This window comes from Diprion similis, chromosome 6, assembly GCF_021155765.1.
Source record: "Diprion similis isolate iyDipSimi1 chromosome 6, iyDipSimi1.1, whole genome shotgun sequence".
Lineage (NCBI taxonomy): Eukaryota > Metazoa > Arthropoda > Insecta > Hymenoptera > Diprionidae > Diprion > Diprion similis.
The window spans coordinates 2,352,369-2,367,816 of record NC_060110.1 but is presented as its reverse complement, the minus strand read 5'-3'; the positions used below and the strand labels follow the sequence as shown (position 1 = coordinate 2,367,816).

General features: G+C 39.1%; 1 protein-coding gene across 1 annotated transcript; it reads left to right on the top strand.

The window, feature by feature from the left end:
• Positions 1 to 5,657: 5,657 nt before the first annotated feature.
• On the top strand, positions 5,658 to 15,437 carry LOC124406464 (juvenile hormone esterase-like). Its single transcript, XM_046881889.1, has 7 exons — positions 5,658 to 5,669; positions 6,036 to 6,168; positions 7,192 to 7,255; positions 7,319 to 7,606; positions 9,935 to 10,076; positions 12,612 to 12,957; positions 15,061 to 15,437. Exons 1-7 carry the CDS (start codon positions 5,658 to 5,660, stop codon positions 15,435 to 15,437), a joined length of 1,362 nt encoding a protein of 453 aa, XP_046737845.1.
• Positions 15,438 to 15,448: the final 11 nt, after the last annotated feature.

Genomic DNA, 15,448 nt, shown 5'->3' with positions numbered 1-15,448 from the left:
AATTACTCAAAATCTGTAATAAAACAAGCTACGCTTGTCAAATTCAAATTGAAAAATATAAGATAAACTTTATAGTAAAACAGCGCATATTGTCAGGGATTTCAATTGCAGAACGCCCAGTAAAATATAAGTCCATCGTCATTCTCACATCACCTAGCAATACATCGTTGACATTACAACTATTCTCCAAATCGTTCGATTATGAACGAGTCACAGCAATCCGTAGAATCCGCAGGGCGCTATTGATTTCTGATGAAGCCAGTTCGACTACGATTTCCGGGCCAGCTAGCAGACCACGTCGACCCACAGACTTTTGTCAGGGCGTGTACTTGTGACGCAACGATCGGAGTCAGTTCAACGATTGCCTCCAAGGTACCCCAAAGCTGCTTAGTTCACGTGAAAACGTTACAATCAAAATATATCTTCAGACCGATCGCAGATCACCGGAAGTCTGCTTTTTTGCATTACACAGGTGCTCGTTGCGCAAACGACGCGTAAGCGATTTACATGGCAATTTTTACCGTTGGATTAAAGTGCATGAAATTAAATTTCCTTGAAATCGAGTCCGGACTCTTTTTAGATGAAAGTTGAGAATGAGCGAGTGATTCGTGAAAAATGAACACCTCTACAAATTTAATATGGAGGTCAAAGCTACAGCAGAATCTATCTGAAATTCGGGATGTAGGATGTAGACTAACAATCCCTCCCCCGCCCCCTCTTCTGTGACGAAAAAAAATCGTGGTATCCAATTATGTTACCTTCAGGTATCCTTTGTCCATGACAGCGACTAGACTGGACTGCAATGGGACCGTGTGATTTACACAGCTCGCAGTCGAAATGTTGACGTCGAACTGTAAACACCATTTATTCTTACTAATCCTGATCACTATAGATACCACAGATACAAAGTAATTTTACTACAGTATTTAGTGTTCGTAATTTATAATCGATCAATGGGTAGCACTAAACCTGTTTTCGAAATCCCGCGCCTTTGGTGCGTGGTGATCAATCTGACGATTGGTTTCTATAAGGCCACGTATAGAACTACGCTTGAAAGTGTGACAGCTACAAATGGCGATAACTCGGATCGTCAAGAAGTCAGAATACCTTTAAGTGGCTCTTCGCGGAATAAACATGATTAGTTGTCACAACAGAAACATCTTCGGCTTCGAAAGCATCCCGTTTGAGCAACCACTAGTCGTGGAACTCAGGTATGATACAGTGAGTTAAATGAGGACTTTGATCGACTGATACCACGATTAAGAATGATATATGCTGCATAAGCGTATGGTTTCTACTTCGGTTTTTCCGTCAGGTATTACACAAAAGCTCCAGGTAAGATGCTAGGAAATTGAACATACAATATGCCTACCTCTCTTGTGGGCTTTGTCAGTGAATCATATATTTCTTAATGCATGCATGACGTACTTTGTGTTTGTAAGATACGAAGTTTCCATAGCGTGAGCATATGGGGCTTTCCATTCCAACTTTGTAAGTGGTTGGTCATGACATTTTTTAATCTTATTACGGATTTTTCATACGTTGATACGACCCTGAAAACTTCCAAAGGAAACGTTCAAATTTTTGTATTGACTCTTTCTCACCCTATCACCGTTTACCCATCTCAGAAACATCCAAATCACTTTGAATAAAAAAAGAAAACAAAACATTCCGTTTCCAAAATAAAACATTTTCACGCAAGATTCAGAGTGAAAAGACGGCGTGTTCTATTTTTTCAATCTTCTATTTTTTCAATCTTCCATTTTCTCACGTTCCGATTGTTTCAAAATGGTGAGTGGCATTTGGACGTCAAAAAATAGTTATTTTTATGGCAGGTGCGTTTTTAATGGGGATTTCTTGACGAGCGTCAGGTGCCTGCCACGAAACTCACACGAGTCAAGAAGTTCCCATCTGCGCACATGCTACAAATTCTATTCACTGTACTACCTCCTGCCGAAAACAAGAATATTGTGGAATTTTTATAAGTACCAGTGCTCAATCGTTGACAGAAGTCCCACAATTAGTGCTGGTAAAAACCGTAAAGTAGTCGAGGAGTTGTCGTAGGGAGTGCAGAAATATTTTGTTAGTCGTTAGTATGTATTAGAAGTAGAGAAACAATCACAAGACTCAAAGGCTTGAAATGCTTCATCTACCAAATTTGAAAAACCCGCGGTAGTATACTCGGTAATATAAGACAGGCCTTAAAAGATTCAAACATAGAAAAATTCAATTATTGGCGTCCAAGCTTTTTTTTCTTAAATCAATATGATACGGCTATCCTCCTTTGTACACTAAAAATAATCTTTCAAATAAGCTTGAGTAACTGAAGTCTAACAGTGCGTCAATAAAATGTGATTCCTTTTTGAAATGTATAGGTCTTGGATTTTCATTCAAGCCAATTCAACTTGATCAGAATAGAAGTGTAAGATTGCAAAAATAGAAAGAGTATTGGCTGATTATACCTGTATACTACCTGTGGAATTTATTCCTCATTGATCATTTTCCACGATTCAATTTCCAAGTCTAACGCAGCGAAAAATTTTCATTCTTATACTGCTGTCCAGATTGAAAAGCTCATTAGTACCAGAACCGTGGAATTGGACGTTCGATGCGAGCAGAATAGTCCCTTGGTGTGCACAGATCAACGAAATTGGGGAACTCGTAGGAGAGGAATATTGCTTGGTTATAAGTAATGCCTGAAAAGTGTCATTTTCGGGGATTACGTAGCGTGCGTGAAGTGCCTTATTCCTGAATATTAAAGTCGACGCATGCGCACATTCGATATGCTCCATTTTCCGCTGGAGAACATTCGTGGCCGATGCGTGCATTCGAGATATACTTTATTTTCCGCTGCAGCCGGGGTCGGTTCGCTTCTCAAATAACACTTTCCTACGCATGTGTTACAAGAAATAGAGTGCGTGGCTAGTGCGTGGAGGCAATATCTGCCTCGTGTGCTTGCAAACTTCACACTCGTCGGATATGACCTACTTCACGCACTAGCTACACAATATACTATTTCTTCACCCTCTCCGCGATCGAACGGCAAATATCCGAGCAAGGCTTTCGATACAATATCAAGAAGGTGCAACGAGCAGAGGATGGAATAAATCATACCTTGACGCGATGAAGTTAATGTTGACAACAATTTGTTTATTACCTTACGTGGATTCCGGTAACGAACCCGCAATTGTGGCTGCGATCAAGATACCATTATCTAGTTGCTAGCACACACACACACTCACGAAACTATTGAAGATACTTGACCTGTCGGTTACGGTGTTATTATTCTGACTAAAGGCTTTCGGCCCGTCGGAAGAAGGCTCGACGGCCGTCCCTCTCCCCGGCCCCCTTCGCATTTGGTGTTCGCGGACTCGATCAGTGCTTTGGTTTCGCACCTTTGCGTCACAATATGCGATTCACAGTACTTGTGTGTGGGTTCGTTCACACAAAGGATCAGAGTTGGGTTAGAGTGAAGTCGGAAACAGGTTAGAATATGGGGCGATGTGACAAAGGTTTCGGAAATACGTTTGATCTCAATATTCGCTACCCTGCATGCTTACAAATTTAAATAGATTATTTTTGAACGGTGCATTATTTTGTGTTACGTATTAGATGTGAGAATAGCTGTAACCAGATATGTGTGAATAGTTTTGTAAATATGTTGACTGGACGATAAAGCGGTTAGCATTATTCTCCATAACGATATTCTTTACCATAAGTTACAAAGTTATATTACCGTCCTGAGACGAATCGACACTTATATTATCAGCCAATTGATTACGATATTTTTTGCTAATCATGCTGTAGGCTTTTCCGTACTTCTAATATCGATCAGGTACGTCTTTGGAATACGCGCACGTATTCAACTGCCGAATTGCCATGCAGCCAGCAACCTCATCCGCGAGTTGAAGGCATGCAATGAGATACAGAATCTAAATAGCAGTTTTCATGCAAGCCCAGTTAGTTGAAATAGTCAGTTCAATTCCTTGACCTCTGCTTGTCGATTAGCTGGTAAGCATGGCAATTTATCTTGGCAAAAAATATCTTTATCAATTGACTGATTATGTAAGTATCAATTCGTCTCAGTACGGTAATATAACTTTGTAGCTTATCGTCAAAAATATCGTTATAAAGAAAAATGATAACCGCTTTATCGTCGAGTCAACGAATTTACAAAACTATTCACACATATCTGGTCCCAGCTATTCTCACATCAAATATGTAACACGAAGGAATTCACCGTTCAAGAATATTATCTATTCAAATTTGGAAACATGAAGGGTAGCGATTATTCTATAGCTACCAGTATGCGCGGAGGTTGGTTTGATTTAACGCGAGCGCGTTTGACGCATTTTCCATGCATGTTTTCCGCACACAAAGTTGCTGTTTCTATGACAGCCGAATAAGTCTGCGAATGCGCGTGCGCGGAAAACAGAAAAGACCACTTTTTATTCCTAGGAGTTGAAAGTGGTCTTTTCAGCACTACACGTATGCACTGTGCCTAACAAAACTGACATTACACGACCCTATTTTCGATTTCGTGCTTTCTGAAAAAACACATGACATGCTCTTGCTGTATAAAGCATATATCGTGTGCAATAAAGTTGGAGCCGAAACACTGAAGATTTTTATCGTCATTTCTGTGCTGCTGGTCCTACGCTCTTTTTGATGCGTTCTCTGCGTTCCTGGGGGTCCAATTAATCCAGAAAGAATCATACAAATCGATTCCAACACATAAACATGTTCAGTAGAACGTCGACTTTCCATGTTAGCTAACGCTAGCCTGGAATGCCTGCAACTATGGGCTAATATTTGATAATGTTTTTCTGAATGACCTTGCCCTGTCACAGTGTTAGCTTATACTTGAACAGCCCCTTTGTGTTATAAATTGTCGGTAACATTTTTTACGAGGGTGAACAAACGACGAAATCTGATATTTTTCGATATATTGTGGAGATGAACTGGAATGAGAAGATACTGTTTGTTGAAACAATCGTTATCGGGTATTTACTTGCGAACGCGAATCGTCTGCTTGACTGTAATTCGACTGCATCATTTATTCTGAGGATCACCACTGTCACCAGTGTTACGTGGGGGTGAGGCGTGAAAGAGCGGTTAGTAAACTGCAACTACTCCGTCTGTTGTATCCTTTCTCCCATATATATATCCACTCTCAAGTAATCTTTTATTCGGCCAACGTCTACATTCATCTCTTTTCCCGAAACTTTACTGAACTCTTGCCTTTTCCCTACTACGAATGCTTTCTTTTCCGTATCTTCTCATTCTACTGTTCACATCTTGTACAATAAATCGATCATATAATTACTTATTTAACTCATGGAAGTTTCTTCCATCTCCCCTTCATCTCTGGTATCACCATGACGGCTGGGTGTGGATGCCGTCATCGACAGCCAGTCGTCTTGATCACAGATTTCTACCCCGTAGCAGTTGAAGATTGTTTACATTTTAGAACAGACAATTTGGATTCTTTGAGCAGAAAAATTTGAATTTGAACCGGATTTTTTTTTCTTGGACCTGCATATCAACCTCCGTTGTAAGTAAATTTTTTTACTTGACCCGGACGATCCAGTTATTGGTGCTCGTAGTCCCATTCCGCTAAGATAGGGTTGTCATCATCAGTGAAACTGACAATAAACATGAAAATTACCGTGAATTTTCTGCACGACTTGTACCTACTGCAAACAGCGAAGACTTCCGCTCAAATCTGAAATGTTTACTACTCCAATACTATTCTAACTTCCGACACGTTTCCTGCATTCTCACTCTCAATCTTTGAGTCATTTGGATTTCATCAAGTAAACTTGGTATTCGACTTTCAAGAAGTCAACTTCCATTCCATATATTATCGAAGATTCTCCTAATTCACAAAGACACGACCTAGTCCTACTTCAAACACCATTCCGTATTAACTACGAATCTCGCCAAATTCATATCATATAAACGTGTGATTTGTGTTCGGGAGAAAATTCACAACATCAGAGGACTGTTGAGTTTCCTTCGTATACGCAACACAGCGAGCTCGCGAGAGTAGCGCCGACGTAGCGGGTTTTTTCTCCGACCCCGGTATTCTCTCCAAAGATTCGAATTTTTTTGGATTGAAGGAGAAAGGATACAATTGTATGGAAGAAAGTATCTCCGTGAATCGTTGTGAGTCCCGCGGAAATGGCGAGAATTTAAAAAAAAACTGTAAAAATGATTGAAAGCATTGAAGTGCATTTTTTCACAAATAGAATGATTGCAGCATTAGTCCGCTCCGATAAATCCTTTCGGAAACATAAATTTTCAAACAAAGCGCGGCAATAGTTATGTAGAAAAATTCACATAGCTCTCACACCGCCTTTTTTGAACAAAATTCAAATTCCTTAAAATGGTTTTCTTCTTAACATAGTACTTTGGATATTTTATATGATGCAAAGATCTATGACTTGTCGATTTTCTTTATTTTTTGACCGAAGTGACGTGGACCCGCGCTTTTTCTCGTATCTCTGATGGATTTCGGGAGATTCATCTGAGGTGATTGAAACCGACCGCCTTGAAGCTGTTATCAAGTCCAAGTTTCTTGATTTCTACACCACTGTCAGATAGCTAACATTAAGTGATTAATTTTTCTTATACTGCGTCTATTTGGGATATGAATTTTTACGTAACCAAGGTGTAGAATCATGAAGAAGGGAGGAAAGTTTATAACTTTGAGGAGTAACGATTCATTTTGGAATATACCTTGTGTAGTCGGCGATTAAGGTGATATCGCCTAGTTGTATTGAGCCGAGTTGCTCACGGTGCATAGATCTTGTGAGTGTCTATTCATGTAGCAGTGATTGTGCCTGAGTAATGGGACTCTGGCCGAGATTCTAGAATTTTTCTGAATAGAAATCTTGAGAGTTTTAAGAGAAAAATCGAATGTATAAAATCATCGAAGGAAAGGTTCTCGAGTCTGCGATAATAGCTTAAGTAATAATGCGAGATAAAAGTAATTTCGGGTGGTAATTTGTCGTGGTCACTCCGCGGTCAATTTCCCTATCACAGCTTCAATAAACGATAACTCCAGTTTACATGAGCTTGATGAAATAACTCGTGCATAACGGAAAAAATTATTTCCGAATGAGAAGTCACTGTATACAATTCCGTTGATAAAGAACTAACATTCGAGTATAAAATTCCACCTACTAGACGCTCCATGTGACGCAAGAATTGAAAAAATACGTCTTGAATCTTCTGAAGTAGTAATTCTGCTGTACAACTCGCTAATCATACCGACAATTAGATAAGCGGTGTCGCAATCTTCAATATAAAACAGGCTTCTCTCACGCTCGCTGGACACAATCACACCAGAGATGGCACTAAGTTGGTCTTTTAAAACGCTCGCGTACTTCGCAGTCGTTTTTGCAATAAGCGATTTGCACGGAACACGGTACACATCTCGGTTAAACAGTGTCAGAGCTACCGATGGCAAGGACACGGATCGTCCAGAAATAAGGATACCTCAAGGGGTTCTTCGAGGTATAAACCTGATCACACAACGCAACAGAAGTATCTTCGGCTTTGAGAGCGTCCCTTTTGCCAAACCACCACTTGGAGAACTCAGGTAAGTTACAGTGGTCAATATATGCTGACAATGAGTTGAATAAGGACTTTGACCAATACCACGATTGAAAATGATATATGCTGCATTAGCGGATGGTCAATAATTTGGTTTTGCTTCTCAGTATTGCGTGAAACTCGCAAATGACATGCTTGAAAACTAGACATAAAACGTGTCGACTTCTCTTATAGGCTTCAGTAGTGTATTGTATATACTTCTTAATGCATTTATTACGTATCTTTTATTTGTAAAGTACAAAGTTCAATTAGCGTGAACATACTGAGGCTTTTCATTTCAACTTTGTCAGTGGTTCACCATGACATTTTTTAACGTTATTAGGGATTTTTTTTATGTTGGTACGACCCCCGAAAACTTTAAACGAAAACGTTCAAATTTTTCCAATCACTCGTCCTTAATGTATGACCTTTTATCCACCTCAGAAACATGCAGATCGCTTTTAATGAAAAAATAAGAGAAAACATTTCGCTTTCGAAATAAACAATTTTTCGCGAGATTTGGAGTGGAAGGATGGCATTCTCTATTTTTCGATCATTGTTTTCAAGTTTTCAATGGGTTGTGAATGGCGAGTGGCATTTGGGTGTCAAAAAAATAGTCATCTTCATGGCAAGTGCGTTTAAAATAGGGAATTCTTGACGAGCGTAAGGTGCTATGTACGCACGTGCTACTAATTCTATTTTCTATGCTACATCATACAAAAACGAGAATATTGTTTAATTTTCGTGAGCACTGGGGACTAGAAGTTGACTTCAAATCACTAGTGCTTACAAAAACCATAAAGTAGTCGAGTTATTGACGGAGGTGGTACACTTTTTATTTTTATTTTTACCGTAAGTATGCTCAAAAATAGAGGAACAATTATCAAAATTAGTGATGAAATTGGAGATGTGGTATGTATTGTGATGGATATTGAACTCGTACGAAAGTAGAAAATAATGATTGACTTGAAAGTCTGGAAGGAAACTCTAAAACTTAGGAAATTCCCATTGAAAGCGTCGCCATCGGAGGAAAAATGTGCTACGCGATATATTTCTCAATGGAGGACCTTATATTTTAGTGTCACTACTCAAATTATTTTTCAACTTGGATGCAGTATTATATGCTACCTTACTGACCGTTGTAAAATTAAACGAATCATGAAACGAGCTTACCATAATCTTCATGAGCCAGAATACAACGATTCCAGAAATTGTTATTCCATGTGCAAAAAATCAGCTAGCTGAAAGTGTCCAAATTAAATTATTCAACGAAAAGGAAATCCATATAAAAATCTTATCCGCACAACCCAAAAACATCAACAAAAATCAAATACTGTTATAAAACTAGCTTAGAAGCCTCGAAAACAGAACCGAATGTCAACCAAATCCCAGTAACACCGTGAACTCTCCAACAGGCCATGAGAAAACTATACACAACGAAAGGTACACAGAGTGGTAATCAAATAAAGATATATACAGGTAACACACAAAAGAAAATAGCTTGATTATAGAAACCCTACCCGCAAGTTGCAGAGTAAAGAACAAGTTACAATAAATCGAATGCGGATCCGAGATTCCGAAATCACCAGCTTGTTTATCTCATTGTTAGAAAAGTGTCGACACATCTATTGTGATAACCACAATCTAATAAAATACAATAGGAAATAGATTTGAAATACTTTAAGTACCAAATTCGAAGAACCCACGGTAGTATACTCGGTAATATTAAACAGGCCTTGAACGACGCAAACGTAGAAAAAGTTCCGAAATTTTTACACAATAAAAAGTTAATAAATATTTCATAGTATCGGTGAAAACCACAATAAAACGGAAGAAATTTGAAAGATCACCAGTAAGATAACAATATGTGACCTATCTGTACACCAACAATTATTCTGCACACTCAAGTAACATTCCTCCTCGTCGTTAGTAGTTGCTAATAATCTCCACATTAATGCGACTCCAAACAAAGTTGAGAAAAAAACATGAATGTAATATTTAATTATTGGCACCCGAGTTTTTTTTTTGAATCAATATGATACGGCTATCCTCCTTGATACACTAAAAATGATCTTTCAAATATGCTGAGGTAACTAAAAGTCTAACGATGACTCAATAAAATGTGATTGTTATTTGAACTGTGTGAGTTTTGGATTATCATTTAAGCCAATTCAACTCGATCATAATGGAAGTTTAAGACTGCAATAAGAGGAAGGGTATTAGCTGATTATACCTGTATACTACCTGCGGATTTTATTCCTCATAGACAATTTTCCAAGAAGTAATTTCCAAGTCCAACGCAGCGATTCATTGTGATTGTTCTAATGTTGTCCAGATTCAAAGGCCCGTTAGCACCAGAACCTTGGAATGGGACATTCGACGCGAGCAGAAAAGCCCCTTATTGTGCACAGATCTACGAAACAGGCGACTTCGTAGGAGACGAAGACTGCTTGGTTCTGAATGTGTATACACCTCGAGTAATGTACCATTAAAATATGCTAACTAAGTATTGTTCTGCACTTTAAGGAGCGAGGCCATTTATCGTAAAAAAATTTTTCTCGAAATGCGCATCATTCCTGTAGAGCATCTCGAATAGAATATCTCAGCCGAATATAAGCTCGGAATATTGATATTTCGAGGCACCTATTTTATTTTTTCACTTTCTTTTCAATGACACTGAAAAAAAATCAAAATATCCTTTACTTTTTTCTTTCTTGTAAAATGGTCAAGTTATAGACTACCTACATAAATTTTTTGTAAGAAATTTGAGGTTCTGTAGAAAAGTATTTACAATGAGATAGAATTCTTCTTACTCTAACCGTTCAAGAAATTTTTAAGACGACTCAATGCTGTAGGCAAATATCTCTTGATTGGTTAAAATTAGGAAGATCTTAGTTCTTTTTTGATGAGCGTGTGATTTTCTACAAGAATCTGTAATAAGAGAGTTCATACGTCAAGGTGTTTACAAGAATAGGAAATTCAAAAAATCTGGAACTTTTTTTTATGTGTTATTGAAATGGAAAATGGAAGAAACAAAATTTGCACCTCAGAATAACAATATTGGAAAATATATTTGGCTGAGATATCCTATTTGACATGCTCTAGCGACATCTTGATGCGCGATTCAGGAAAAAGATGTTTTTTTTTAAACACCCTGGGGTACATGAACCGTATCATTGATAGAAATATTCTGATATTCCTCATTGTTTTACAGCTCAGAAAGTTGGGTATACGACACATCTCAAAAATTCACTCAAACTGTGCAGACCTCTAGCAATAATACGTTGTTAGAAGCCTTCCTTGGGGGCAAAATTCATGAAGCAGGACGAAAAGAACGCGTAGTCTCCGTATGAAAATCAGTTCGAGCCGTTGGATCAATTTTGATGTTCTACATGATGTGAACATAAGCAGTTTCTTAATGATTTTTGAAATTCTATTGAGGCCCCATCTTTCAAATTTTGAAACGTCGTACAAATTCCATGATAAAAAACAATTTTGACTTGTTGTCCAATTAAGGCTGAATGTGCAGGCTAGACAGATGAAATTTGCTGGCATAATAAATTGTGCGAAACTTAATTTGTGTATCGATACAACATGACTTGAGTAAAATTAGTTGTAATTTGGAATAAAACTTTTCTCACGTACACTGCAGTAATTTAACAACAGCTGGGCCGTTCGTTCCATGATGCACATGTACTTCAGACTGACATGTCTCCACAGTTGTCAAAATTGATCAGTAACAACATATTGTGAGGAGAATACTTTTTTGTAACACCTGCCTGGAAAATGTCATTCTCGAGGCTCACGAAGCGTGCGTGAAGCGCCTTATTCCTGAATGATAGAGTTGGCTGACGCGCGCATTCGAGATATACTTTATTTTCCGAAGCAGACCGGCGTTAGTTTGCCTCTCGAATAACACTTTCCTACGCATGTGTTACAAGAAATAGAATCTGTGTCTAGTGCGTGAAGGCGATACCTGCCTCGTGTGCTTGCAAACTTCACACTCGTCGGATATGACCTACTTCACGCACTAGCTACACAATATACTATTTCTTCACCCTCTCCGCGATCGAACGGCAAATATCCGAGCAAGGCTTTCGATACAATATCAATGAGGTACAACGGACAGAGGATGGAATAAATCGTACTTTGACGCGATTAAGTTAATGTTCCCAACAATTTGTTTATTACCTTACGTGGATTCCAATAACAAATCCGCAATTGTGGCTGCGATCAAGTTACTATTATCCAAGTCCTGGCACACACACACACTCACCAAACTATTGACGACACTTGACCTGTCAGTTACGGTATCATTATTTTGACTAAAAGCTCTCGCCCCGTCGGAAGAAGGCTCGACGGCCGTCCCTCTCCCCGGCCCCCTTCGCATTTGGTGTTCGCGGACTCGATCAGCGCTTTGGTTTCGCACCTTTGCGTCACAATATGTGATTCACAGTACTCGTGGGTGGGTACGTTCACAGCAAGGATCAGAGTCGGGTTAGAGTGAAGTTGGAAACAGGTTAGAATATGGGACGATGTGACAAAGGTTATGAAAAAATATGTTTGATCGTAAGTTATCAATAATATCAGCCTACTGATGTAAACTGATGTGAGTAACGGACCGATCAAAGTGTACGGAATATTCAGCCAAAACTGACTGGTACAACAACAACATCAACAACGGATCTCGATGTTGCGTCAAAGCTGAGGCAATAGAAGATCCCAGTTTTAATTCCCTACGACAGCCAAGTCAATTGACATTATTTTTCGCCACACTGCATTCTTGAATAAATGTGTCTTGTGGAATAAATACAAATAATTTCTTGCTATCGGACACAACTCAATTTGGGTGAATGATGCAAGAATGAAAAATTGCCTGCTAACATTAAACTATCAATTTTACTTTGTATCATGTACCCCCCAAGTCAGGCCAACCAGTAGTGAATCATAAAATTGTTCGGTGTAATGTTAATTTGACGCACGCATTCTAAGAAATCTATACTCCTACGCAGCTACCCCAGGGGGGAAACTTCACTCTGCTACCGGTAATGGTGCACATGTATGGTGGTGCATTTCAATTTGGCCGTATCGATTCCGAATTATTCGGTCCGGATTATCTTTTGGACAAGGATGTACTCTTGGTATTGCCCAACTATCGCGGGGGGGTGTTAGGATTTCTCAGCACCGGTGACGAGGTGTCGCCAGGGAATTATGGCTTGAAGGACATGGTCCGGGCTTTGGAGTGGACACGTGATAACATCCAGTATTTTGGCGGTGATCCAAATCGAGTGACTCTGTTTGGAAGCAGCGCAGCCGCCACGAGCATTCACTATTTGACATTGTCAAATTCAACAAATGGTAAGATTTACCGGTGATACTTATGTTGTAATTTTGAAGTCTAAATTTTAGGAAATTGTGCTGTACAGCGTTTTGTTACGATTTTGAGTTGAAATAATCGCTTCACGATGTTAGAATAACCGGGACGTCGATGATTAGCGCCGAGTTGACGTAGGTATTGTTGGAATATCAGTTTTATGTTTATTGTGAGGAAATTTGTTGAAAAGATGAAGACCAAGTTTAATGTTCATACGGTAGATGAGAATTCACTTGGAATGAGCGGAACGAAGCCTGAATGAGTGCGTAAAGCAGACTGCAAGATCAGGGTAATTGGGACCAGAGGAGATGGTCCATAGGTCATACGCACATGGAAGAGATATTCTTCAGTTGGATGAAATGTAGTGGCTTCCAGATGAGGCAAATAAAGCATGAGTTGTAAATGCGAAGAGAGACTGATTGTGAGAACGTTAGGACTTTCCAATTGGTTTGTAATTCGTCCGGCCGAAAATTTTTATAAAATATTATTTACCCATCAAATGACACAATATTTGAAAGTTCTCAAATTGACATCGTCATAATTCCAAAAACCAAATTTTAATACGAAATAACAATTTTGTAGAAAATAGTATATTGTGCTGACCACAAACGAATTATTGTTGAACTTATGAAGAAAACTCAACAGTCCTCTAGAATCGTGAATTTCCTCCCGAGTACAAATCACACGTTTATATGATATGAATTTAGCATGATTACTCGATAGACTCCGAGGCCTTGAACGAGCGAAATAACGAAACCTCTCCGGAAAGACGGTATTCATTTGAAATGAAAAAAAAACCGATAACCACAGACCGAAGACTGGGAAACTCAAAAATCTCAAAGAGGGCCAGATCCTCTGATCTAGTGGAAAGCAATCAAAATCTATCCGAATCCAACGAAGTGTTTGTCTGGTCATTGTTGAAGATTCTTTTGCCGCAATTTCAATTTTGTCGTATCACTACATTCACCGACTAACAACGGGGGAAGTTAGATAGCGGGAGAAATATATGTTTGCATGTTGTAAAAAAAAAATGTGAATCATTGATGATTATTTGATAGTATTAAGATTTGTAGTCAATACGGAATGGTTTTGGAAGTAGGAATACTTGATAAAATCCAAATGACTCAGAGATTGAGAGTGAGAATGCAGGAAACGTGTCGGAAGTCAGAATAGTGATGGAGTAGTGAAGATTTCAGATTTGAGCAAAAGTCTGCGCGGAAAAGTTGTGCGGAAAATTCACGGTAGTTTTCATGTTTATTGTCAGTTTCACTGATGATAACAACACTATCTTAACGGAATGGGACTACGAGCATCAATAACTGGATCGTCCAGGTTAAGTACAAAAATTTGTTTACAACGGAGATTGATATGCAGGTATAAGAAAAAAAAATTCCGGTTCAGATTGACATTTTTCTCGTCAAAGAATCCAAATTGTCCGTTCTGAAATTTAAACAATTTTCAACTCTTACGGGGTAAAGAACTGTGATCAAGCCGACTGGCTGTCGATGACCGTATCCACACCCAGCCGTCATGGTGATACAAAAGATGAAGGGAAGATGGAAGAAACTTCCATGAGTTGAATAAGTAATTATATAATCGATTGAGTGTACGAGATCTGAACAGTAGAATGAGAAGATATGGAAAAAAAAGTATTCGTCGGAGGGAACAGGCAAGAGTTCAGTAAAGTTTCGGGACAAGATATGTATGTAGACGTTGGCCAAATAAGAGATTACTTGAGAGTGAATGTATTGAAGAAAGGATATAACAGACGGAGTAGTTGCAGTTGAGTGAGTACCGTGTGCAACTAGCAGTGTAGGGAACAATCTGCTTACTCGGTATGAGAACGAAACCAGCGAGGTGTTAACAAGGAGAGGTTCCAAAATGCAAAATAGTTGTCAGAGTGTGGAAACAGAGTTGAAGGCACGTGAAAACTCGAGAACGTGACACAACGAAATTTTTTCCGACGATTCCTAATGAATTTTCATGTATTAATTACGAGTTACTGTTAGCCCTCGAAGATCCAATTCGTTTATTTGAATTCAACACACGTTCAAGTAGCCAAAATACAATTTTCACTCCATTCACAGGACTATTCCACAAATACATAACCCAAAGCGGATCAGCACTGAGTCTGACAATGGATGCCCCGACCATCTGCAAAAATCGTGCATTTCAGCTCGGAAAGCACCTGGGCTGTCCGACTAACTCATCCACTATCCTCATCGACTGCTTGAGAGGTCTGACCGTGTCACAGCTTGTAAATACGACAGTGCCGTTCCAAAAGTGGAAGTTTGTAAAACATTATATTTGGGTCCCAACCGTTGAACCGGATGTAGAAGGGGCTATTCTGACCCAAAATCCTCAGGATCTGATTAAGGCTGGTAAAAGCCGAGATCTACCATGGTTGTGTGGGGTCACCCGAGACGAGGGGTTATTTCAAACAGGCGGTAAGTCACACGAGTGAATATTGCATGA